General features: G+C 37.9%; 1 protein-coding gene across 1 annotated transcript; it reads left to right on the forward strand.

Moving 5' to 3' along the window:
- The first annotated feature begins 2,997 nt into the window (after positions 1-2,997).
- LOC105731948 (probable ribosome biogenesis protein RLP24) lies at positions 2,998-18,520 on the forward strand. The gene is made up of 2 exons (XM_064375815.1): positions 2,998-3,140; positions 17,938-18,520. The coding sequence occupies exons 1-2, from the start codon at positions 2,998-3,000 to the stop codon at positions 18,518-18,520; spliced, it is 726 nt and encodes a 241-aa protein (XP_064231885.1).
- The last annotated feature ends 934 nt before the right edge of the window (positions 18,521-19,454 follow it).

Here is a 19,454-nt window from a genome sequence, read left to right on the forward strand (position 1 = left end):
ACTAACAAACAATGAGAGAAATTAAGGCCTAAATAAATAGAGATAAATGGCATGTGTTTGGATAAACAGGACTAAAATATCATTTCTCTCCAATTTGATCTACAGATATAATAAAATACCAATTAAAATCTCAGCAGGCTCATCTGTAGATATTGACAGCTAACTCTAAAATTCTTGTAGAAATGCAAAGGGCATGGAATAGACAAAAGAACTTTTAAAAAGAAGAACAATTATCTAACTTTTACTACCTGACTTCAAGTCTTGGTATAAAGTTACATTGATCAAAATTATGATATTCAGTCAAGATAGACAAATAGATCAATGAAACAGAGAGCCCAGCAATAGACGTACACTTACATAATTAACTGATTTGCAACGAAGATATAAAGGCAATTTTAAAATATGAGATTGTATAAATTATTTTGTATGGGATCCAGTCATTAAATTTCGATATAAAAATGCACGTCAACATATCAAGATTTTCATGATATGTTAAGAGAAATGTATAGGGTCTTTCACAGTAGGTAAATTATTATTTTATTTTTTAATAGTATCTATATTTTTTCAAAAGGATACATATATACACATATACATATACAATAAAAATAATTATTAATAGTAAGAGCCTAGAATTGTTTATAATTTGTTTTCCTTTTAGTGTTTTTGCTTCTATTTTGTTATTTATTTATAAAAGACATGTGCAGTAATAAAAAACAAAGCCAAAATATAATACTGCATAATTGTTATATAAAATACAGTAAACATTGTTTTCGGGGAAAATGTATGTGTGTGGTATAAAGGCTGAAAGATATATTTCAAATATTGACAAAGAGTGAGTTACAGATAGTCTTGCTTGGTTTCCAGCTATTTCACATGGGGCACACCTTGTTTTGAAAAGTTATAAAGGCAATAAATATCATTTTTAAACTCTCAATAGTTCCATATGACCATTTAGCTGAAGATATAACTTCTTAATCCGACATGAAGATCGTACATGAACGATATGACCCAATCCGACCTTCCTGCCTTTCCTCTCTCCCGACAGTACCCCTGTTTTCCCCCTCATCACATCCTTCTGCTGACTCACCCACACTTCCTCTCCTCCCTCCATTGCATCGCTGCCTCCACCCATCCTGCTGTCCGCTCATACTTGGGCTGTGCTTCCCCCTCTGCGCCTGCCCACGTCACACCAACCTTTGAAGACAAGTTCCTGCTGTCTGAAATGTCTCTAAGAAATGCCTTTATCAAATTCCATCTCTGAATTCTTAGGGTTCTTCTGCCTCTCCCACGTGTTTGAAACATAATCATATATGAGTTAAGGTATAAGCAAATTTGAGATTGCAAAGGAGCCTTTTTGATTTCACTGCCCTAAGTGTACTTGATGTACATATTCACCGTATGCTAAACAGGCTTACAGCTCTAAAGCTGGATGGTTGGATCTTAAATCTTGGTTTTATGGAAAAGAATGAGAATAAAATAAAATGGTCTTTTGCAGGACCATGGATGGAGCTGGAGGCCATTATCCTTAGCAAGCTAACACAGGAACAGAAAACCAAATACCATACATTCTCAAATATAAGCTAAATGATGCAAACCCATGGACACAAAAAGGAGGGAACAACAGACATTGGGGCCTACTTGAGGGTGAAGGTTGGGAAGAAAGAAGCAAAATGACTATTGGGTGCTAGGCATAGTACCTGGCTGGTGAAATAATCTGTACAACAAACCCCTGTTACCTGAGTTTACCTATACAACAAACTTGCACATGTATCCCCGAACCTAAAATAAAAGTTAATAGAAAAGGGAAAAAAAATCTTGACTTCACTGTTTAATAGCTGGTTGGTCTTGGGGCAAAGTATTTCTCTTCTGTCTAGCTCGGATTTCTCTCTTAAGAATTGAGTGTAAGAGAATTTACATCATAGAGTTGTTGCAGAGATTAAATAAATACTACTGAAAAGCATTCAGAATATTGCCTGGCACATAGAAGGCACTCAAATGATTTTAGCTATATTAATATACCTATTGTTATCATTATCATCATACCGTAAGAACTAAGTCTCAGTCATGTGTACATTTGGAGAACCCAGAAGTTTAGAGGTTCTTTAGGAAGCATTCTAGAATGACCGCATATTTGGCTTCCTCATGTATTTTTTCCTTAGTTAATCTAAGCTTTCTATATGTTATCTCTCTTAAAGCACTATTTAGATAGCAAATAAAATGTTTAAATAGCAAAATTAATTTAGAGCTAATGTTTTGAGTGAAAATTGAATTTCCAATTGCAAAGCACAATTTCGGCCACTAGGTGGCTATAAAACACTAGCTTTGGTGTTTTTTTTTTGTTTTGTTTTGTGTTTGAGATGGAGCCTTGCTCTGTCGCCCAGGTTCCAGGTTGGAGTGAAATGGTGTGAGGCTCACTGCAATCTCCGCCTCTCAGGTTAAAGCGATTCTCCTGCTTCAGCCTCCCAAGTAGCTGGAATTACAGGCACGTACCACCACACCCGGCTAATTTATATATTTTTAGTAGAGACGGGGTTTCATCATGTTGGCCAGGCTTGTCTCAAACTCCTGACCTGAGGTGATCCACCCACTTCGGCCTCCCAAAGTGCTGGGATTACAGGTGTGAGCCACTGTGCTCACACTAGCTATAATTTTTTAATTACCAAGAAATTTTTGTATTTTAAACAAATGTTCAATATTGCTTGCTTAAGTCCTATTTTCTCCTTCAGCAAATAGAAAGACAGGAGAGAAAGGGAAGTAGGAGTCACAGCGCTTCCTCTTAGAGCCCAAGGGGCTTGTCAAAGGAGGTAGACAGTGTTTCTGGGGGCCTCCATAGCCTGCCTGCACACCCAGACAAGAAACCTGGCAAGGGCGATGTCCTGTAAGAGGTACTGCTTACCTAACGTGCACTCTGGATACGGCGAATATTGGTCTTTCCACCCCAATGCTGCCTAACAGCAGGTAACTCCAGCCTCCCTCTGGCTAACTGTTCTGTTGGTGATGGACAATGAATGCTACAGACTAACGCGATTGGGACACAGGCTGAAGCAGGAAGATGAAGGCAGAAGAGACGCTCGTTGCTGGGAAGGTTGTCGGAGACTCATCCAGCAGCCTGTGCAAGTTAAGGCCCAAGTACCTATGGGGTCAGTGCTCTAATTTACAAATACAAAATATTTTTAGTCTCTGTATCTGCAGGTCCTAAACATTTGGATTTGAAATACACAGTCGGTGACCGTGTTTTGATACATTCTCCCGGAGATGGCTGTCACCAGTCATTTCTGGCTCAGGAATAACGCTCTCTGCATGTGCAGGAAGAATGTCTCTGTAGCTCTTGCTGCTGCCTCTGCTTGGCACAGCTGTAGAGAGGGAAAGAGAATCACATTCCATCCCCCTTTTGTTAGAAGGGAGAAGAGAAAGTAAATTCCAGATTGAGACCAAGTCTCCAACTGGTCTAAACGTGAACTCCATTCTTCTTCCTATAATACGACAAAGTGTTCTCTATGGATGAAACTTCTCAGAGGTTTTTTAAAAACGTAAAATATATAAAACATAAAATCTGCTGTTTTAACTTTTTTTTTTTTTTGAGACGGAGTTTCGCTCTTGATACCCAGGCTGGAGTGCAATGGCGCAATCTCAGCTCACCGCAACCTCCGCCTCCTGGGTTCAGGCAATTCTCCTGCCTCAGCCTCCTGAGTAGCTGGGATTACAGGCACGCGCCACCATGCCCAGCTAATTTTTTGTACTTTTAGTAGAGACGGGGTTTCACCATGTTGATCAGGATGGTCTCGATCTCTTGACCTCATGATCCATCCGCCTCGGCCTCCCAAAGTGCTGGGATTACAGGCGTGAGCCACCGCGCCCGGCCCCCGTTTTAACTATTTTTAAGTGTACAACTTAGTAGTATTTAGTCCAAAGTTGTGCAACCATCACCACTATCCATTTTCAGAACTATTTTTTATCATCCCAAATAGAAACTCTGTATGCTAGTTATTAAATAATAGTTCCCCATTCCTCCTTCCCTGAGGTAGGGTTATTTTTAAACAATTTTGGTGCCCACAAAGTCAGTGGCTATGTTCACATCTCTTTTTAAGCACCTTAATATTACATTTATTTAAAGAATATTTAGTGGCAACTCTATTGGATGAACTATTAGGGATAGATTATCAAATAAATACCAATTCCTTTCCCAAAGGAGCTTGCAATGAATTGAGAAAGAGACATAAATAAATGATATCAGTGCAGTGTGATAAATGCTATGATTGAGAAAGGCAAAAAGAAAACTGATGAGAAATCCAGCTTTTGCAGAACACAAACTATCAGACTGCACCAGGTACACCCACTTTGTTTCTCTTCACAATAGTTCTATGAAGTGGGTCTCATTATCACTTTTTACAGGTAAAAATTCTGAAACCTAGAACGATCATGGAAGTTGCCCATGGATACTCAGGGTGTAGTTTAGAGAGAGAGGTTAAGAGCTAAACAAATAAGGAGTTATGGGTTCTTCGCCAGACGTGGTGGCACATGCCTGAGGTGGTAGGATCTTTTGAGCCCAGGACTTGGAAGCTGCAGTGAGCTATGATCATGCCACTGTACTCCAGCCTGGGTGACAGAGCAAGATCTTTTCTCAAAAAAAAAAAAAAAAAAAAAAAAAAAAAGCAGTTATGGATCTAATCCAGACTGTATAATTAATAAGCTTCGTGAATTTAGGTTTTTTCCTACAGTTCTTTGGGCCTTAATTTCCTTCTATAGACTGGCAGAGCTATACTAGTACAAGACCCCTTAGGATACTTTTCTTCAATAAGATGGGAAGGAGTGAGTGGACACTGAAGAGTTCTCATCACGGATCTAAAGAGGAAACAAACTGAAGAAAATTCTGTACCTTTAGACTCAACGTCAGGAGTAGCCCAGAACAGAGATCCCATTATGCTGGGTGTAGTGGGGCCTTGGGATCATGGAGATAAGACCTCTAAATAAGTCTGAGGCATTAAGAACTGCTTTGGAGAGGAGGCTGGACTCGGTCTGATAAATTACTATCTCCCACAAAATTTATGTTTTCTGCCTAAAATTTCCATTATTTTTATTCCCTATTAAGATAGCTAGCCAACTCTACCTCCAAACCCAGGGAAGGACCGTAGCAGGGTGATTTGTATTCAAAGCTACTTGCCTCATAGATTGTATGGAGGAAACAGAGGGAAATGCAGTACGACAAGATTGGGGATGTGATCTTAAATAAGATTCTTCCAGACTTGAAAAAAGGGGAAAGAGAATAGAAGACAATGGATGGGATTCTCAGAAGCAGGATCTGCATGCTGGTACTGCCAATGAGGTAGAGGTGAAAAATCTTCAGATACAAATACACACAAGGCTGGTGTAGGCAGAGAGGATGGTAGCCTCACAGATGGAGCAAATAATGTCCAGATCTAGATCTCCACAAATACATAGTAAAATATGATGTTTACAGGTCTTCACCGATGTTATGTTTACTGCTTGGAAAGGTCCTCTCTGTTTGTCTATTTGTTGACTTTCTATTGTCAAAGCAAAATTGTATCACAAAAAGTGAAACAAATAAGGAAGACTTTCTCCAAGGCTACTGCAAAAGGCAGAGAGACCAGAACGAAGTCTGAACTCAGGAGGTATTTTAAGAGCTGAGATGAGCGAGTAGAAAAATACTGGAAGATGTTAGGAGGAGATTGATCAACGGGATGTGTCCAGCACATCAAATTATTTGAGCTTGCAAATGGTTTTCTTGGTGATTACTTCACCTGAGCTTACTAATTGTCTCCACAGAGGTTAGGCTCTTATTCTCCCACAGAGACTGGGAGATAGGGCACTGTTTCCTTGATGATTACATTTCAGTGGAATGGCTCCAAGGTCCTTGAGAAAGACAGTTCTGAGTTGTACAATTGGCAAGGGGCTTTTTAAAAGATTTATGTCTCAAAGGGGGTAGATAAATAATTTATTAATTTTCTAAAATAAATGTTCTAAGAAGAAGAGGTCAAGGGCCTAGAATCAAAATGAAACCTGTCTAAAGTTTAGTTAAGCTGTGGGAACATTAAAAGCCATCTTGATTAATATTCAGCTTTAAATTCCATCTTTAGTCATAGGAAATGTGACACACTTTCTGATTCTCTTTCCTTCCCCTATACCCAATATTTTATTCCAACATCTACAGAAACTCTGATTCTTATTCATACATTCAACTCTAATATATGGAATGAAACTGCAAGTATCAATTCATATGTTTAAGACATTTGAGGAAGAGACAATGTCTTTTTTCATCACTTAGTTCAAGGATGATTTCATGGTCGAAAATGCAGAATAAATATTTGTTAAACGAAACTAAATCTTAGTAACTTGTGCAGGCTATTTTGACTATTCTCACTGATTTGACCCTTCCACCAAACTGGCCAATTGCATTACTTTTCCCCTACCCATCTACCATATATAATTTGTTTTCCTGTTTGTTTGTTTTGTTTTTTGTTAATTTAAATAGTTTATAAATGTCCTTAATTTAAGTGACCAGAATTCTAATGTTATACACTACCACTTGCTTTAAGCTCAGTTTGAAGACTGGGTAATTTTTGGCCAAATTCTCACCACTGTGACAGTAAGTTTTCCACTTTCTCTTTTAGTAATACTCATGGATGGCAAGAACAAAGAAGAACCTTCAGGAGTGCTTTGATGGTAGCTCCTGGAAAAGTAATTTGAGTAATAAAATGGCTCCCAATTGCTCATCAGCTGAAAAACCACCTGCCCTTTAAATAGTTCTATCATTATTTCTATAAAGGCAGAGCCTTTGTTTTTACATGGTGAAGGAAAGCCTCGAAGACATGGTTTGCATTGATTTCAAATTCCTCTTAAAATGACTCTAACAGGAATAAATATTCTTTTGGTCTGAGTTATTCTGAATTTGTATCTGTTTTGATTACATCTGCCAGACGATTTCAGTTAGCTCGTAGCGGTAATCTTATTTAGCCATCCAGATGGCGGAAAATACCATGCCAACATCCTTTTCCTATTGTATTGTTGACTAGACACAGCCTAACTATTACCTTGAATTTCAGCTGGCTCACAAACACACACAAAATGTGGAGTATAGTGTAGTTGATATTTTATATCTGCCAAGTGCTTTATTCTATTCCTGAGATTAATTTTAGCAATTGTCGACCAACAGTTATCCCTGTTGGTCCCTAGAGTAGTGTTTTGTACACAGCACCAATGGTTTATTTTATGAATCCCTTTACATAAAAGAGTTAAAATGTGTCAAAAACTCTTATTGGCCAACTTGCAGAAAGTCAATTATGTCCAGACCACCAGATGACAAGAAAATAGTATCATGTACATGTCTAATGATGAAATGAATTTAAATTCATTTTGTTCTCTCTGGAACATAAGAATGATTTCTAAGTACAAAGAGGGTAAGTTTTTCAAACTAAACTATTTTTCCTATGACCACTGTTTTGCAAATACCTCTTCCCCACATCCCTTTATCCTTTCACTGCCTCGTTTCTCTCAATTACAGTGTATTGTTAATATGATTATCTGACTTAGTCACATGGAGACTGACATATCTGCAGGTTGAAAATCAGTTGTATAACCTAAGATGGACTCTCAAGGGAAGAATAGGTAAGATGTTTCTTTAGCACTTCTAAGTCTGAGTCTCTGATTGGAGTCTTGTTTGTGAGAGGTTTGTTATTTATATTAGTTTTAAAAATGTTTCCTCCTAATTGTTATCTGTATAAGAAAAGGAGATAAGAGTACACATTTATGTGCTTTAAAAAAGCCTGCTGTTTTTTAGCTGACATCTTATTAATTAGGTGTGACATTAGGCTCTGATTCTCTGATGCTGGGGAAACATTGCCTTTAATATACTTTACTAAATCTATTTCATGGTGCTTTTATCTTTGAGTGTCCTTCAAGTTTTGTTTGTTTGTTTGTTTGTTTGAGACAGAGTCTCACTCTGTGGCCCAGGCTGGAGTGCCGTGGCATGATCTCGGCTCATTGCAATCTCCACCTACTGGGTTCAAGCGATTCTTCTGCCTCAGCCTCTCAAGTAGTTGGGACTACAGGAGTATGCCACCATGCCCGGGTAATTTTTTATATTTTTAGTAGAGGCGGGGTTTCACTATGTTAGCCAGGATGGTCTTGATCTTCTGACCTCATGATCCACCCACCTTGGCCTCCCAAAGTGCTGGGATTACAGACATGAGCCACTGTGCCCGACCCTAAGTTTAATATTTTTGTTTATATCCATAGAGGTTTGGAATGATGTCACAAAAAAATTGTATCTCTAGTTCCCTCAGAGAAAGGTCATGTCTCTTCAAGGCCATCGAGTCATGATTGAATTGGCTTTAAATAAATTACATTCAGTTAAGATAGCTCAAACTGCTACAGTTAACCATTTCTCAATCTGTGTCTCTGCTGTAAAGGAAAAACAGAAGAATAGTCTAACAAAGATAATCATCATGCTCCAGTTTTTCTCAAGGAGAAATTTCACAGTATGCATGCACATGGAAATCATTATATAAAAGAGACAAAAGTTAATACATTTAGTACCAGTCATGAAAGAACTGTTTTTTAAAAGAAAGTCTTCCCTGAAAACAAAGCCCTTACCCACAGATCAGAGAGGTAGGCTAAGAGATGTCAATTTTCTTTAAGTCTGATTCTAGACAGATACTTGAGCAAATGACTCCTCTTCCTAGCTGTGCTACCTTGAAAAGTTATTTCAGGTCATTTGGCCTTCATGTTCATCAGTGTCCTCATCTGTAAGACAGGAATAAAACTACCTGTCTGGTAAGGCTGATGTGATAATTAAATAAGACATTCTATAAAGCACTTAAGAAAAATGGTTGGTACATATTACATTCTCAGTAAATACTAGCCATTATTCATTTTGTGAAAAATCAGGGGAGGAAAAGTCAGAGAAAATAGGTGAAATATCATCTACTGGAGAAATACGAGAATCAGATCAAGAAAGTTTTATGGTTCTCTTATGTACAAATCTTTGTGTGGACATACATTTTCATTTCCATTATGTAAGAGTGGAATTGCTGGGATGTAAAATAAGCTCATGTTTCACTTACAATTTTCCAGAGTGGTTATACTGTTTTAGTTACCACCAGTACCTATGAGAATTTTAGTTGCTTCACATCCTTGGCAATACTTGATAGTATCAGTCTTTCTAAATGTAGCCATTTTAATGGATATATTCTGGTATTTTACTGTTATTTTAATTTGCATTTCTCTCTGTGAACTACAGATAGAGGTTTGGGAACTATTAGTATATGAAGATACCCAGGAGTAATCTGGGGAGGAAATAGAAACAGGTAGAAAAGTGGATACTAGGAGGCACCAACACGGGGAAAGACAGGGGCTAGTCAAGAGGGAGAGCTGGAAACCAGGAGAGCAGTGTTGTCCAGGCAAGAGATGAGATGGTTCAGGAAAGAAGGGGTGGTCATTCATGTTAAAAGTAACGGTTCTTATTTTGTTGAGAAACTTAAATAGCTGATGGAAATTATCAAAGATCATTAGAGTGGGATCTTGTAGAAACTCATCTGTTGGAAACAGATGTTCGATGCTACAAAGAAAAATTAGCACTGAGACAAAGGATTTTTCTGCAATGCAGGTTTTCTTCCTGGACTGCAGGAAGGGTACTCTCACTAGCCATTTTGCCACAAGAGTGCAATGAACAAAAGAAAACAGACATATTTATTTCTCATGCGTTTGAGGTTGTCCTTACTGCTGATCTCCGTTGGCTGGAGCCAAACCTCACAATCTAAACTAAAACCCGATTGTCTAACAACTTAAAACTTTTCTAAACAGTTAAAAGCAATGGAGAGGTGGGACATGACTGTGAGCACGTTCAGCACAGATATCTTGATTGAAGTACAAGGACATGGAATGTACTACATGCCTGTAAGCATGGCACGTCTAACAGCAACATAGGATAGGACTTAACAAAGTTATTAGCAAACTTATTCTTTAACAAGAAAGGAAACTTTAAAGAGGAACTTTTTTTACTTTCCACATCATCTGTTTTAACATTTAATTCAATTTAATACACATTTATTGAAGCACTCCTCTGTTTCTAAACTTGTGTTAGAGATACAAGGAGAAAATATAATCTAGATATAGTTTCAGTACTCAGAAAGCTTACAGTCTAAAAGCAGACCCTGAAGTCAGATATTTTTAAAAAGATAATTAGCAAAAGAATTTATATGAGAAAAAAGAGATATTCTGCTATGTGAAAAATATAAACAAAGGAAAGGTTAATTAATTAGCAATATTAAAAACAGAACAATTGTTTTGGAGTCATGTAGATACATTCATGATATATTACTCTGTGAGATTATAACACAGTTTCATTTGTAATTTCATAGCAGATCTTGTAAGCATGTAAATGCTTTCCAATTGTGTTTATTAAAAAGTCATATGTCATCATTGTAACTTCTAAACAGACTGAGCAAATTCTTTAAAGCCAACCATCTGTTTCTACAGGGCCTATTTCTATAGTATTTACATTTATCACATTTGTACATTTTACAATGAAGAGTATGCAAATGCAATTAAAGGATCTCATTATTAACTCAATTACCATTTTGATGAGATTACCAAGAACATTTATCAATTATTAATAAAGTGGGGAAAGAATGTAGCATCCAGAATCAGAAAACTGGATTTCCAGTCTCAATCACCTACTATTTGGGTAACTTTGTAAAAGTCACTTGACTATTCTGAGCCTAAATATTCTTATCTGTAAAATGATAATAATAGCAGGATTGTTGTGAGGCTATAAAAAGGTGTGAAAAGCACTATATCAAATAAGTACATGGAGTTGCTTTACAAACTATAAATTTGTACACATACGTTTATTATATTATTAATATTTCATTAAGAGAAAGGTTAATGTGAAAAAAAATTACAAATATGAACTCCTACTTGAGGGTTATAGCAGCTTATTGACATCAGTTTCAATGGCATATAGGTCCTTTGCCAAGTTGTTAACAGAGTCACCAAATAACAAATCCATTTCAGTAGTAAATAGAATAGAAAAAGTCAATTAGGGTGTTTTGCTGATCTTAATGACCAAATGTTACTGCTTGGCACTTAACATTCATAATAAAGGAAATTAATTGATATGTGAATAAATCACTTCTAGAACTGAGGTCTGGGAATCTTTTAAAATGATTTTATATATAGGAATACGTGGATGTATGCAGTATATATATGAATATATATCCTAGCTTGAAGTGATAGAACATATATTCATATAGCACAATTATATCAATGGTCACCAATATTTTTATCAATGCTTTTGATTGAAGAAAGAACAATGTGGATAAGAGATTAATGCTTTGCATATGAATAAAAGCTCAACATCATTGATCCTTAGAAAAATGCAAATCAAAACCACAACGAGATACCATCTCATACCAGTCAGAATGGCTATCATTAAACAGTCAAAAAAATTACAGATGCTGGTGAGGTTGTAAAGAAAAAGGAACGCTTATACACTGTTGGTGGGAATGTAAATTAGTTCAACCATTGTGGAAAACAGTGTGGTGATTCCTCAAAGAACTAAAAACAGGACTACCATTTGATACAGCAATCCCATTACTGGGTATATGTCCAAAAGAATATAAATCACTCTATCATAAAGACACATGCACACATATGTTCATTGCAGCACTATTCACAACACCAAAGACATGGAATCAATCTAGATGTCCATCAATGGTAGACTGGATAAAGAAAATGTGGTACATATACACCTTGGAGTACTATGGCAGCCATTAGAAGAACCAGATCACGTCCTTTGCAGGGATATGGATAGAGGTAGATGAACACAGAAACAGAAAACCAAATACTGCATGTTTTCACTTATAAGTGGAAGTTAAGTGATGAGAACACAGGGGCACAAGGAGGAGAACAGCGGATACAGGGACCTACTTGAGGGTGTAGGGTGGGAGGAGAGAGAAGAGCAGAAAAAATAACTATTGGGTGCCAGGCTTGGTGTATGGGTGATAAAATAATCTGTACAAAAACCCCTGTTACCCAAGTTTACCTATATAACAAACCTGCACATATATCCCTGAACCTAAAATAAAAGTTTCTTTTAAAAAGTACAAAAGATTAATGTTTCGAACAATCTTTAATATGAAGCAACATATTTACCACAGAAGAACTGAATTATGCTGTAAATTGAATAAAGTTGTAAGTCGTTTTAGATGTTGTATATTCATGCTCTCTACTAGATTCCTTATCAATAATTTTACTGCTTCTGTTTGCACACAGAATTGGAGAGTAAATATTCTACAAGGTCATTCATTCCTTTAAAAAATAATTTTTCTCTTCCAGTTTTGAATGAAATTAATTGGAGAAAATTATTCTTTATATTGAGCTGAAGTATCAACTTAATAATTAAATGCTTAAGTATTTGTGGGCATGGACAAATGCTAGCCTTTTCTCTATGGAAACTTTCATCAGCCAATTAAGGAGCAGCTTTCTGTACTTCTTTTTCTTTTGACACAGCACTGGGATCAGAAAACCTGCAGACTTAACTGTGTTTGCTCAGTAGTCAAGAGAACATATAGTCATAGACTGATTAAAACAAGATTTTCTGCAGAATGGGGCTAATTTTCTAAGTGCCATGATGTACTTCCTCTCTGCTTCCCTGTCCCCACCATATCCTCTCTAGACTGGATTCATGAGAAGAAAATAATTCTGTAACTCTCCACAGCATATCTTTTAGCTGAAGAGACTCAAGCATTTTCTGGAAACAACACTGAAGCAAGAGGGTATAACTTTTCCTACTCATTCAACTCAGGTTTGCCCATGACCTTGGGCAACTCCTATCACATCTTGGTTTCCATATAGATTGAGCTAAATACCTCCTGTCACTGCTATTTGCTTCATTTATTCAACTTTAAAAAAATCTTTATTTTTAAAATTGAACTTAATTTGTTTTAATGATCATACAGTAAAGTCACTTTTTTTTCTTTTGAAGTAGAATTCTATGAGATTCAATATATGTATAGATTCACATAACAGTCACCACCATTGGGATATGGAACTTTTCCATCTTCCAAGAAACTCCCTCAGGCTATCCCTTCATAGTAACACCCACTACCTATAGCCCCTGGCACCCACAGTTCTGGTTTCTGTTGTAGTTTTGTCTTTTGAGAATGCCAAATAAATTAAATATATGTAACCCTTTGAGACTGGCTTTTCTCACCCTGCAGAATGCTTTTAAAAGTTATCTAAGTTGTTTAGTATAGTGTGCTCCTTTTTACTGCTTAGTAGTATTCCACTGTGTGAATGAACTGTAGTTTGTTTATCCATTTGCTCATTGAAGGACATTGAGTAATTTCAGGCTTTTTGTGGCCACAGATAATGCTACTATGAACACATGTGTACAGGCTTACATATGTGTGTAATATTAGTTTTCCCCATTGTAGGGTAAATAACCAGGAGTGGGGTTGCTAGGTCAGATGGCAAGGGTGTGTTTAACTTTATAGAAAACTATGAAACTGTTATCCAGAGTGGCTGTACCAGTTTTCCTGTCTACCACCAATGTGGGAGAGTTCTAATTCCTCACCAGCATTTGATATTGTTAGTATTTTTTATTTTAGCCATTTCAAAAGGTGTGTAGTAATGTTTAATTGTGGTTTTATTTCAATGTATCTAACGGCCAGTGATGATGAGCATCTTTCCTTGTATTTATTTGTCATCCTTATATCTTCTTCAGTAAAGTGTCTCTTCAAGTCCTTTGCTCCTTTTTTAATTGGGTTGTATGTTTTCTTATCAATAAGTCTTGATAATTCTTTACATGTTTTGCACACATAGCCTTTGTCAGATAGATGATTTGCAAATATATTCTTCAAGACTGTAGCTTGTTTCTTCATTCTCTTGGCAGTATATTAAGCAGAGCAAAGATTTTTAGTGTAATGAGGTCCAGTTTGTCAATTTTTTTTCTTTACAGATTTTATCTTGGTGTCATTCCTAGAACTCTTCACCTAACCCTATGTTATGATATTTTTCTCTGAAAAAATAATTTGGAAGAAAGAAAATGCTGTATGTATAAGGACATTTCTCGTAACACTATTAGTGAATAGTGAAAATTGAAATAATCTTGAGTTGCCACCACAAAGCAATGATAAATTATGACTCTATCATCCTTTGGCTATGAAAAATATTTAAGAGTGTACATTAATGTTACAGGGAAGCAATCGTGACTGAAGTTAAAGTAAGATGTGATTATATGTACTATGCAGTCATAATAACAGGAAAATAAAAATAAATACTGCTTAGAAAAGAGATAAAAAGGAAATATGATAAATAATGTTAACAAAGATAGGCTAGAGTGATGATGCTGAGTAGTTTTTTCAATGTTTTCTACTTTTCTATATTTCCTTAATTTTCTTTAAATATATTTATGAAATAACCAAAACAATTTTATTTTTTAAAAATTCACTCGCTATTTTGTCTGGTGTGAGATTAAGCACTGTTTTATGCTGAGTCTTCCTGCTCTGTCCTGACAGGTTGGCCAATTGGCCAGGGGAATAGATATTTGAAGAAAAAGGTCTTCCTGCCTTAACTGGGGTTGAGTTGCTCTAGAGTTGCGGGGGCAGTGAGGGTTAAGGGTGGGAGCAGGAGCACATTTGATAAAGCATGGGGACAGTGGTTGTAGTCTCCATACAGACACTCTCTCGTCTACTATCTCAAATTGAAACAAGCTAGGAATTCTAGAAAAAACACTAGACTTTTGTACGGAGAAGTGATCAATTTATTTAGTCATGCGTAGGGCCCTCTGTGTGTCAGAACCTGTGTCCTGTGATACCAAGAGGACTAATGTACAGCTTCTATCCTGTAGGCCTTCACAATCCAATGATTCCATCCATCACCCAACATCCCAACATGGGAAAAACCACTCATCACTACCGCAGCTAAATAAGCGCTTCTCTGCTAGAGATGGGCTGTGGATTGAAAATCACCTTTTACTTGACATCTCCCAAATAGCTACATGATTTTCTTTTCTTGGTCTTCTACCCTAAGCTGTAAAATTGTGTTGTGCTTTTTTTTTTTTTTTTTGAGATGGAGTGTCGCTTTGTCTACCAGGCTGGAGTGCAGTGGCGTGATCTCAGCTCACTGCAACCTCTGCCTCCCAGGTTCAAGTGATTCTCCTCTCTCAGCCTCCTGAATAGCTGGGACTAGAGGTGCATGCCACTATGCTCGGCTAAGTTTTGTATTTTTAGTAGACAGAGTTTCACCATATTGGTCAGGCTGGTCTCAAACTACTGACCTCAGGTAATCCACCCACCTTGGACTCCCAAAGTGCTGGGATTACAGGCATGAGGCACTGTGCCTGGCCTGCTTTGTTTCTTAAATTGAGTTGCATTTCACACCAGTGCATTGCTGGCTCCAGAGGAGGTAGGTAATCACCAGTGTTCTCCAGGAGGATGGGTGACATCCTCATCTTGGATAACGGGCAGAACCAACAGGTTTTATGGACTCATTTATGCAGTTTTCTCCTTTCTACCTGGCAATCTAAGCTAACCAAAAAGCCTCCCATATTCATGCCTGACAAAGCTAATTTGCTCTGAGTTAATCTTAAAATCCTTAGGACTCACTAGAATGTCTCACACAGGAAATGCAGTACCCCACCTGCAGTGTCCAAAAGGAAGCCAAGCACACAAGCACAGCTCACTGTGGGACAGATCGCTGTTCAATGCCAGTAGGCAAACAAGGCTGTCATGATCGGAAGACAAGGGCAAGTCACTGGTGATGTGCCTTCTTACCAGAAGGAGGGCACTCTGCAGGTGACCTGTGGCTGCCTGTACCTTGGTCACCTTTCACCTGGAAGCAGGGCTATGCTAATAAAAAAGGAGGAGCTCATTGGCTTTCTTTTCCATCATGCTTGTTTTGAAAACATTCTGTGCCTTGCAGATTACATGATAATTATACTTAAGGGCTGCCAAGGAACTTCAGGAATAATTATCATATGATTTGCAGGTTTTAGAGCTCATGATAACACTAGTACTCAGAGGCCTTCTTTAGTCATTCACAGTAATTATCCTTCTCCAGAGTGCACTCTCTTGCAATCTTAGATTGTTTTTTCAGCCTGATGAGAAGCCAAAGAGGCTAAATGAGATGTGTTCAAAGGAGGGCTAGTGATTTGGGGGGATGTGAAGCTCCGTTGCGGTCCCAACTGGAAAGCTATCCAAATCAGAGCCTGTCACTGGGGCCACATGAAGACTGCAATTTAATAAAATCTAACACCTGCTTAGAGACCTTTCTTGTAGTGGACACAAAGTACCAGCCTCTAATATTGCTTCCTTACTCTTCATGGAAACCTTGAAGAGTGATTAAAAATAGTACTGTTGAAGTCTCTGACCACAGAGCCAGTCATTTTCAGCACTTAACTGAAATTGCTCATGATAGTGTTTCTAACAGTGGCCACCTAAGTGGAAAATCCCTTAAGAATTTTGCCCTCTCAGCAGGTGAAGCTTTACCTGATCATGCCTCTCCTCCTTTGCATTGTAGACACCATTCTTTCCTGGTTATGACCCTACTTCTCTTTATCTTCTTTGTCACTTCCTTTTCCACTGCACCAGTTCTGTGTTTGACACACAGGAGGTGCGGGTAGTTGTTTGCTCTGTAAATAAGTTGTTAGCAGTGCAGCACTGCCAAGGTATTGCACTAAACGCATATGCATTAGTGGTTAAGAAGAGCCTGTGCAATGTGAGCAAATGGAGTCTGGTCGTTTATCATCCGATACCTATTTAGCACCTGTTATGTGACAGATAACAGGCCAGGCACTGGGGTCATAACCAGGAGCAACATAGTTAGAAATAGACACAATTTCTCTCCTTGGTAAGCCTGGTCTGTTGTGAGATTTTGATAAGTAAAAAGAAGATTGAGAAAACATCAAAGAGATCTATCAGCTTCCTGCTTGGAGGATGAGAGCAACCCTACCCAGACTTTCAGGCTGAGACAAAGGGTGATTAAGATTTGGGGAAAATTAAGAAGAATAAGCCAGGCATCATAGCTCACACTTGTAATCTCAGCATGTTGAGCGGCTGAGGCAGGAGGATCACTTGAGGCCAGGAGTTCGAGACCAGCTTGTGCTACATAGTGAGACCTTGTCTCTACAAAAAAATTAGCTGGGTGTGGTAGTGTGTGCCTGTAGTCCTGGCTACTCAAGAGGCTGGGCAGGATGACTGCTTGAGCCCAGGAGTTCAAGGTTGCAGTAAGCTATGACCCTGCTACTGCACTGCAACCTGGGTCTTGCACATTTAGGAAGATTTGGGAGAAGGTCCAAGTAGGGTGCAAGCAGTGTATGCTCAGGACACTCATTTTGCCTGACAGGGAACTTCAGTTTACCTGTGCTTAAGAAGCACATGGCTACAGAATGATCTAAAAAAGCAGAGAAGCAGACCAGTTCAACCACAATGAGAAGAGAGGAGAGAACATGATGACTGAGAGAGTCAGAAGCCTGAGGATTGAGGCTTTATAGGACAAGTGAATCTTCACAATTGTACCTTGTGAAGGCAACCGGGTTTATATATGGTCCCTTGCCTTGCAAGATAATTAATAAGATCCCCACAAGAGGGCGCCCTGGTAGAAGAAAGTCCTGGCTCATCCGTTCACATCCTGTGTGCCTGGCTCACCAGCTCCCTGCAGTAAACCCGGGCCCTCAGAGAGAGGCCCCAACACTAAAACATCCCTGATGATGAAAGTAATGGACACTGGCCACTGAAGTTCCTGGGGAGCTGAATCACAGGTGTTCTTTTGATTTCACAAACAAAAGACTCCTTTTGTAACAGCCGTGCTCTGTTTTCTCCTAAGTCATACTCTGTGGGAGCCTCCCACCATTTGTAATAGTTCTCATTAACTTTGTACTTAACAAGTAAGCGATGAGCTGCTATCTTTGGCCTCTAGAAAGATTCAAGGTAGAAGAAGGTCACTTCCGGTGACAGGGCCACGTCACTTCCTCCGAAGCTTGGCGTTTGGTCAGTGGGGACCCACGCGGGTTCAACATGGTATCCAGAAGTGTTATTTCTGTTCCGGGCCCATCTGTCCTGGCCATGGGATGATGTTTGTACGTAACGATTGCAAGGTGTTCAGATTTTGTAAATCTAAATGTCATAAAAACTTTAAAAAGAAGCGCAATCCTCGCAAAGTTAGGTGGACCAAAGCATTCCGGAAAGCAGCTGGTAAAGAGCTTACCGTGGATAATTCATTTGGATTTGAAAAGCATAGAAATGAACCTATCAAATACCAGCGAGAGCTATGGAATAAAACTATTGATGCAATGAAGAGAGTTGAAGAGATCAAACAGAAACGCCAAGCTAAATTTATAATGAACAGACTGAAGAAAAATAAAGAGCTACAGAAAGTTCAGGATATCAAAGAAGTCAAGCAAAACATCCATCTTATCCGAGCCCCTCTTGCAGGCAAAGGAAAGCATTTGGAAGAGAAAATGGTACAGCAGTTGCAAGAGGATGTGGATATGTGCATTTGAAAATGCCCTTTGGACACTTGGAACTGCTAAATTATTAGTTTATTTTTTACATAAGGTCACTTAAATGAAAAATGATTAAAATATATCTTTTCTACATTGCCATCTATAAAACATCAGATATTACTGATGTTACACTGCATCTCAGTGTTAAATCTTCACTGACAGATGTACTTATGTAAATCATGAAAATTCTGCTTATAACTATAGAAGTGAATTGTGGATGTAAAATGCTTATTCCATTTGGATAATGGCACAGGGCAGCCTTTGTATAATAAGTAATGGCAAAAATTCATGGTTAGTGATGAATAAAATAAAATATTATTTGCAGTAAAATATCCCTTTATTAATGTTATAGAAGAGGGGATATGACAAGGAAATAACAATTTGTATGACAGTGTCAAATACTATTTTGATTTTAGTATTTCCTGTTTTGGTTTATTTGCATCTCAGAAGAGCATAATGATATTGTTTGATGAAGCCTAATTGTGCTGGACTGTTTTGACCTGGTTTAACCCTTCTCATAGGTAGTTTTGGATGTTGGGGATGAGACCTGAATAATCTTTGCCTGGAGTGACACTACACTCTAGAATTTCCACTTTGGAGAATACTCAGTTCCAACTTGTGATTCCTGGTAGAACAAACTTTATTTTTCTAGCCTACCAATGATCTAGAAGCAGAGGAATCCCAATGCCTTTTAAAAGTTACATGGTTCTCTTTTAAAAAGCTCCTATTTTTGGAAAGTAGAATTAATGGGTATAACATCTGTTCATTATTTGCACATAAAATAAAACCATTCAAAAAGTAAAAAAAAAAAAAAAAAGAAGAAAGATTCAAGGTAAACCTTTTGTCTTCTTTCATTTCGTACCATACACATCAATATCAGATCTACTGCAAGACCAAGAGATTGTATATTATTTTAGATGAAATACTACAG

Source organism: Aotus nancymaae, unplaced genomic scaffold (assembly GCF_030222135.1).
Source record: "Aotus nancymaae isolate 86718 unplaced genomic scaffold, 86718_ANA_hifiasm-v0.15.2.pri h1tg000014l, whole genome shotgun sequence".
Classification (NCBI taxonomy): domain Eukaryota; kingdom Metazoa; phylum Chordata; class Mammalia; order Primates; family Aotidae; genus Aotus; species Aotus nancymaae.